Below are 8,271 nucleotides of genomic sequence, written 5' to 3'. Positions count from 1 at the left end.
CTTAGATGTATTTCCTCCCATATCATCCAAGTATGGTTACAAAGTTTGCATAAATATGGCCTCCTAAATTTATGAAAGGGTTTTACAAGTCTAACAGACATATTATAAAATTTGAATTATTGAAGAAATAATCGATTGCCTCAGTTACATACACATTCCAATACAAGTCTTATCCAAACCAAAAGGTTCATGCAAACACCAGAGAATCTGTGGTCTTCGTGGCAGATTAGGTACAATACAGAGGTCTCTTTCTAATTACCATTTCTTTTGTAGTCCAAAAATCTAAGAAAAACATTAAAACGATTTTCTGTTTCACATTACCAGAAGTGAGTTTGTATGTAAACACTCAGAATGCAGCTCTATTTACAGAGTGGTCCTCAGCATCAATCCAAGGCCAAAGATGCAGAATCCAATTACTGCAGGGCTTTTCCCAGACACTTGAATCAAATGTAGGCTACTTGAAAAGAATCTTGTGTGCATGACAAATACAAAAAGGTTCAACTCCACGACCAAAATAGTTCACTGGGATACAGAGTCTTTTAAAAAAGGTCAAATCTCAGAGCTCAGGGTCCCAGTATAATATAGTCTTGTGTTTGTGTAAATCATCCAATGTTTAGACAGAAAATACAAATTGGGCAACACCAAAAATCAAACAAGGGATTTCTCAAGGCTGTCTCCCTCTCCTCCGTCCATGTAGGGAACAGGCTGGGAAGGAAGGATCACTTCAAGGATTCAAATAACAAATAAAATTCAATTATTCTTGGGCATAAATAGTTCCAAAAGGGGCACAACATAAAACATAGAAAACAAAGTCTACACTCTCAAATACAATTGTCGTCTGTTTGCATTAACAGGGCAAACAGGACTTAGCCAGAATATTTTTCTTTCATTTTCTCTTAATTTCCTGTAACATCTGCACTTGAAAGGATATTAGAGATTTAGAATTTTTAGAGTTGATGCTTAAATTTTCTTACCATTTAGTAACCAAAAATGTAAACTAAGTAGACTGCATCAAAATGACAATCTTTTGATAATATGGCTCACATGTAGAACTTGAAAGTAACAATGATTGATTAGAACACAGACAATACATTTAGCAACAGATAATGCTGCATCTAGTACAACATTCAACTGAAAGCATTTCAAATGCATTTTCACTATGCTATACTTTCTCCAAGTGGAATCTTTTCTGCAGACTTTCTGTACATGGGTACAAAACATATTGCTGTCAAAGAGATACCCATGTGTATACGGGGTGCTGCAACAAATTTAAATTTGTCATTCAATATGCATATCCATACACCGAACCCGCCCTCCTTCCCCACCCCACCCCCAGCTACAAAGAAAATGTACAGGTAGACCAAACTCATGAAACAAAAATGAACACTAACAGAGATGCAAAACTGACCAATTGACAGCAGACCGTGTGCTTGTTAATGGATGTTTTTTGAACTGCAGGGAGGTTGGTAATCAAGTTCCCCCAGGGTCAATGTTCAGACACTTGCTCTTTTGGAACCACTATGTCACCCTTCTGTAAGTTTTAAACTGGAGGAGGTGCAGAAAAGATTTACAAGGATGTTACCCGGACTGGAGGGTTTGAGATATAGGGAAAGGCTGAATAGGCTGAGGCTTTTCTCCCCTGGAGCTTTGGGTGGTGAGTGTATGAAATGAGCTGCCAGAGGAAGTAGTGGAGGCTGGTACCTTTACAACAGTTTAAAGGCATCTGGATGGGTATATGAATAGGAAGGGTTAGAAGGATATGGCTCAAATGCTGGCAAATGGTAAAAAGGTCAGATTGAAATGTCTGGTCAGTGCAGACAAGTTGGACCAAAAGGACTGCTTCTGTGCTGTATAACTCTAAGTTAACAACCTTGACTTCAGGGCAGCATTTCAAAATTTGCAGATGATATAATTTGGAAGCATTGCAAACTGTGAGGAGCAAGATCAGAGATTTGTTGGTGGAATGGCCAGAGAAATGGCAAATGAAGTTCAATGAAGTCAAGTCTGAAGTGATACATTTGTGAGGAAGAACACAATATACCAAAACAAAATACAATTCTAAAGGAGTGCAGGAGCAGGGGGATGGAGGTGATTTTGTGTATAAGTCATGCAGGACAGACTGACAACAGTGGATAAATCATACAGTATCCTCGGCTCCACTAAGAAGGCCATAGATAACAAGAGCAAGGAGGTCACGTTAAACTTGTATAAAACACTGGTTAGCCTCAACTGGAGAACTGTGTCTATGGTTGCACTCCATTCCTTTATGAAGACAGGAGAGAAATTGACAAAGATGGTTCCAGGAACAAGGAATTTCAAGCATGTAGACTGAGAAAGTTAAGCTGGGTATCAATAGAGAAAAGAAGATGGGCAGGAGATATGAAAGAGATGTCCGAAAATCATGTGGAGTTTGGAAACAGAAGATAAAGAAGGAAGAAACTTTCCCATTGTTGGAAGGATTGAGAATGGGAGAGTACAGATTAGAATTAATTTCCAAAAGAATGGAGATATAAGGAGAACTGTTTTCTGCAGTGAGTGGTTTAGATCTAGAATGCTCTGCCTCAGTGTGGTGGAGTCAGGTGCAGTCAAGAGAATTGAGTTATTATCTGAAAAGAGAGGATGTGTAGATTACAGGGAGAACATAGGGGCAAATGTTAGGTAAATTGCTCATTTGAAGAGCTGATGATGATACAGGACCAAATGGCCTCATGTACTGTTACAATTCTGTGTTACTTTCATCGTTTGTTTCTTAAAGGGTTTTTTCAACTTAATTTTGATTCCATGCACAGATTTTTAATTGGCACTCTGATAACAAATCATTATATATTATTTCATCTAAAGCATTTTTCACCTTACATTCAAATTGTGAATGTTTCAATCGTTCCCCACCTTTATTTCACTGCTCACAGTACCTACAAATTTACAGAAGGAGATAAGACTTACACCCAAGCTGTTCATAACTTGCCTTTCAGATTTTTTTTAATCAATTGTGAACATTCAGACAAGTAAGATTCACCAATTAATGTGAAAAACTTTAAATAAGTGGCTTAACTCTGTTTCCATTCCTTGATTTGAATATTTTTCTGTGGATTCAACAGAGGTTTTCAGGATGAAACTGGGTTGAAATGTACATGAAAGTGCTGATAAACTGAAATTGTAAAATCCCCAGCAATTACAAGGCATGTTTAAGACAATGTTTTTTTAAGCTACTTAAATAGTATATGTCTTGAAATAACAAAAATTCTATGTATAAAAAGGTACCAAAACTTGGCAACCAGTCTCCCAATACTCAACAGTCCTATTCTTTACTTGCTCGTCAGCTCAACTGTTGCAGGAAAAATGTAGTGAACGAAGAAACATTTTTGGAAATATTTTCAGGAACATAACTGGATGATGATATCACTGAAACGTAACCCATGAAAACAAAGTGAGCATCCCCATTAAAGCTTTTGATTGCTTTGCTGTTCCAGAATTCCCAGGTCAAGTCTTTCGAACCTTGCAAGAACTTTGCTACTATTAATGCTGAAAAGAAATAGGAGAAATAGAACAGATTAACTTCTTTTTCCAATTCTATCCCAGCAGGGATAGTACTGCAAAGAAAAGACATACCAACATCAATCTCAAAACAGCCAATGTGTAAGCAAGTTAAAAATTTAAAAATGGACAAGATCTAAATGGTCAAATAAAGACCTAAAAGTAGAAAACCACACACAGTGCAAACGTTTTGCTTGTTCCTTCAGCATGTGTGTAGTATTAGTATAGTCAGTAAAACCAGACACAGCTCAGCAACAGGTATTTTGTTTGAAGTGATTCCAAGTAATCAGGCTCATTCTGTTAGTATGGAGAATGGTTTTCTGTAAACGATGTTATCTTTGAAGCCATTAGCCCAGAGAAAGAAAACTCAGAAAAGGCAAAGAAGCTTGGGAGCATTAACATTACTGTTACATTGTCTCCAAAGGTTAAGTTTGAAGATTTAATGATGGGAATGATTGCCAAAGTTGTTGCATCACAGGGGAGAAAATTTTGTACGCATGCAAGGCAGACCCAGATTTTGCATCAACAGCTACAATCTGAAAAAAAGGAAAGAAAAGGAGAATTGAAACTTTAATCAGTTAAGACAAAAGAAACAAACCATGCATAGTGAAAAATGCATATCCAACTTCTGGTATTATATCTTCTTCATTTGTACAAGCAATAAAGTAGTCGAGAAAAAGTGCTAATTTCTGAATATAAAACCAGTTCTCATGCCTACTTGTCTTCTAAAGTCCTACACCAAATTTACCTGAAATTGGAGAACTTCACCTTTAGAATCATACAATAAAGAATGTTTACGAATAAGAAATGCCTGTTAGATTGAACATATTATCCCATTTTTCTCACACCCACAGAATCAGTGAGTATAGCGAATTGAGTCATGAGGATTATGTTTGTAAATATTCTATCATTTAAACAATTGAAGAAAAGCAAATTTTAAAAAAAGTTTCTCATGATCACCAGACATCTCAAAGCATTTTACAACTAAATTATTATCTGAAGTTTAGTCATTGTTACAATGTAAGAAACACAAAGATTACTGTTTCTTGTTTCTGGATTTCTGTCATTAAGATCTGAATAAATTAAATCTGATTTTCTGAAAGCACACTATCAATGAAATTTGCAGACAAACTTGTAACTTTGAATGTTAAGCAAGCCACATGCAATTCTTTGGACACTGGTGCTTTATCTGGGAAGTGGCCTCAAGGGAACTTTATATGTACAGGCCTATTGTGAGTTCATATTCAGTTTAGTGAATGACAATATTTGTTCAATTGGAACAACGTTCCATACACGATATTAAAGTAAAGGCTGAAGAAACAAGAGATGGAAACTAATTCAGACATAATAGGGGAATGACAGATTTACAACATATCGCAATTTTGGCCATGACATACAAAATTATTGTGAGGTAAATCCTTTCATGTGCAATTGTATGAGAGAAGGTGGTTGCTCTAATTGGCTCTTACTGTTCAACAAAGCTGGGTCATCAAAATATGATTAGTGTAGAATTTGAACAGAGATTTTAGCTGATGTATAGAACTATTAGCAACATGCAATTTTTAAAAAATTCATTCTTGGAATATGGGTGTCACTGGCTGAGCAAGCATTTATTGCCAAGAGAGCAGTTAAGAGTCAACTATATCGTTGTGGGTCTAGGGTCACTTTTAGGCCAGACCATACAAGGATGACAGGTCTTTTTCACTGATGGACATTGCGAAACCCCATTTGGTTCACTAGTCATCAACAATGGTTATATGGTCATCATTAGACTAGACTAAAATTCAGAAGAGTTTTCATTGAACTCCAAATGTTAACTCTGCTTTCTTCCCATATATGCTACCATATTTGCTGACTTTCAGCAGCAATTCCTGTTTTTGCATTTTGAGTAGCTTTTTACTCAGGATTTGTATTGAATTCAAATTTTATCTGTCATTCAAACCTATGTCCCCAGAACTGGAGGTTCTGGATCTCCAGTCCAGAGACATTATCACTATACCACTACAAAATGTTTGGTATTATCCTACAAATTCTATTAAAATGAAACAACAGATTGGGAAATGGAAAAGTTAACTTTGGTACCTAGTCACCGGACATTTCCTGCTTCTATAAAGCCTTTTTGTTGTAACTAATATATATATACTGATATAGTGTGTGTTCATCTAAGATCGTAAGGATTAGATTAGATTAGATTAGATTAGATATGTTAAAATGACATGAAAGTTTGAAGTTTGGAAGGTGGTTAGTATATCTAAAATTGAAAGCAATTACTCACTACTTGCTGTGGTGTCTTTTTTTTTCAGAATGACAACCTAAATGAGACACAGTACATTGTTTAGAATGAAGAGGCAGATCTTCGAACCCAAATATAATAGCAATACATTTTGAATTTTCCCTAATTACAGCTTATGACAGGTACCAATTTCAACAAATTGACTGTAACTCTTATGTGCTTCGTTCCTAACTTTTAATCAGCAATATATTAGAGTACATTTTAATACCATTATTATTGCATTCAACTCCTTATAGTTAGTGCATTAACAGCTTTGTTGAACAGCAAGTTATTATCTTATTTTTGTATATATAGTGGAAAGCATTTCAAATCTTACTGTCCACTATACAGAAAACAAGCCAGATTTGCATTTTACATCACATTATAAACATTGTTTCAGTTTTTTTTGAAAAGTCAAAATAACTCAGTTCATTCCTTCACATTATAAAATCTCAACATCCTGCATTTGCCTCTAATTCTCATAAATAAATCCTTGGAACAAGAAAAGTCCTTTATGCAACCATTCAATTAAGCAAATAATAAATCAACTTAGTAAGTATTCTCATTAACAGCCTTCCTGCTAACTAACACAATGTCTGAGGAACTGTGAAAAAGATTTTTAACTGAACTTTGTAACTAGGAAGTTCTGAAAGTTACTTCAATGTTTTTAGATACTGGGAAAAAAGATTTCTTAAATAAAAACTGAAAGAACTGCAGATGCTGTTAAATCAAAAACATAGAAGCTTCTGGAAAAGCTCAGATCTCCCCACCCACCCCTCAACCCCACACCAGGCCTTGTTATCACAGTCTGCCTTTACACACTACCTATTGTTAGCCACCAACAGTTTCCATTAACAGCTATTCACTCTCCTAGCCAGATAGTTATCCACTCTGTTGTCTGTCCAACTGTTCTTGCTCTTTGGGATCCAACTCCACCTATCATTTACTCCAACCCCTCCCCAAACCCTACCTTCTGCACATAATCTGACATTTTCCAGCGACCTTCAGTTCTGAGACACGGTCGCCAGACCTGAAACGTTAACTCTGATTTCTCTTCACAAATGCTGCCAGACCTGCTGAGCTTTTCCAGAAACTTATGATTATTTCTTAGGCTGCAATGTTCAAGAGAACACAGAATCAGAGAAGAGTGCAAAATTATGGAACAAGTTATTACATTTCATAGAATTTGTATATTCCTGTGGACAGTTTCACCCATCCTTTGAGTTTATCCACTCAAAATCTTCCTAATTTGGAGACTTGTGCTATGCCTTTTCCTAGCGACACTTTACAAACAACACTGACAAAATGTGTCCTGGCTAATGCTCTCTTCTGTTTTCTCTCCCTCATTGCAGGGAAGCACCTGACAATTCTTCAGAGCTCCACCTGCCACATGGATACTTGATGTGCAATGCCTTTTAGATGCAAACTTAAATACACATGACAATAGAACAGGAGTGGGACATTTAGTTGCTCCAACCTGCTCTGGTAACCAAAGCTATCATGGCTGATCTGATCAAGTGTGCATTCCCATCTATCCCGAAAAATTTTTCACTCCCTTTCTCAACAAAAACCTAGAGATCGGTTTTAAAAATCTACTTTGAGTTCCACCACCTTTTCAGGAAGGCTGCATCTGTTGACACATTAAGGCACATTTTTAAAATTGCAACAAAAAAACTAGCAAACACAAAAAAGAAGAAAGAACTGAATGAAAGAACATTGGAAAATGGATAAAATGTCAGGCAAAGTAGATTTAATATTTGTTTAAAATCAGCTTTTTTAAAAAATGATGTACACATATGCAGAGAATGAGAAAACTCAGATGAGCATGGGCAGTTGGCAATTAGAATCAGAGTCATAGAAATGTACAGCACGGAAACAGACCCTTTGGTCCAACTCGTCCATACCAACCAGATATCCCAACCCAATCTAGTCCCACCTGCCAGCAACTGGTCCACATCCCTTCCTATTCACATACCCATCCAAATACCATTTAAATGTTGCAATTGTACTAGCCTTCACCACTTCCTCGAGCAGCTCATTCTATTCACATACCACTCTCTGCGTGAAAAGTTGCTCCTTAGGTCACTTTTATATCTTTCCCCTCTCACCCTAAACCTATGTCCTGTAGTTCTGGACTCCCCCGTCCCAGGAAAGAGAGTTTGTCTATTTATCCTCTCCATGCCCCTCATGATTTTATTAACCTCTATAAGGTCACCCCTCAGCGTCCGACACTCCAGGGAAAACAGCCCCAGCCTATTCAATCTCTCCCTATAGCTCAAATCCTCCAACCCTGGCAACATCCTTGTAAATCTTATCAGTGGATTGTTGGTGTCAGCAAACAACTTGTTTCAGGAAGAGTTCCAAAGACTCAAAAACTTCCACCCAAACATACTATTAGTTCAGTACACTGTAGACTCCATTCTGCAATATAGGGACAAGGGTTGGTCATACAGCCTTGAGTCTGA

General features: G+C 36.8%; 1 protein-coding gene across 5 annotated transcripts in view; it reads right to left on the bottom strand.

Annotated features, from left to right (window-relative positions):
• Nucleotides 1-1,330: 1,330 nt before the first annotated feature.
• LOC132830290 (kinase suppressor of Ras 1-like) overlaps nucleotides 1,331-8,271 on the bottom strand; it is a 205,434-nt gene continuing 198,493 nt past the window's right edge. The window contains exons 20-22 of one of the 5 annotated variants that reach the window (XM_060847854.1): nucleotides 5,810-5,846; nucleotides 3,946-4,070; nucleotides 1,331-3,522 (exon numbers count right to left, since the gene is read on the bottom strand). In XM_060847854.1, the coding sequence (XP_060703837.1) occupies nucleotides 5,834-5,846 (13 nt within the window). In that variant the 3' untranslated portion in view covers nucleotides 1,331-3,522; nucleotides 3,946-4,070; nucleotides 5,810-5,833. Of the gene's footprint in view, nucleotides 3,523-3,610; nucleotides 4,071-5,809; nucleotides 5,847-8,271 lie in introns of those variants that run through there. The other 4 variants (XM_060847856.1, XM_060847857.1, XM_060847858.1 and 1 more) reach the window with 4 other exon arrangements.

Source organism: Hemiscyllium ocellatum, chromosome 31 (assembly GCF_020745735.1).
Source record: "Hemiscyllium ocellatum isolate sHemOce1 chromosome 31, sHemOce1.pat.X.cur, whole genome shotgun sequence".
Lineage (NCBI taxonomy): Eukaryota > Metazoa > Chordata > Chondrichthyes > Orectolobiformes > Hemiscylliidae > Hemiscyllium > Hemiscyllium ocellatum.
The sequence above is the reverse complement of the archived record's forward strand: the minus strand, read 5'-3'. Positions and strand labels throughout refer to the sequence as shown.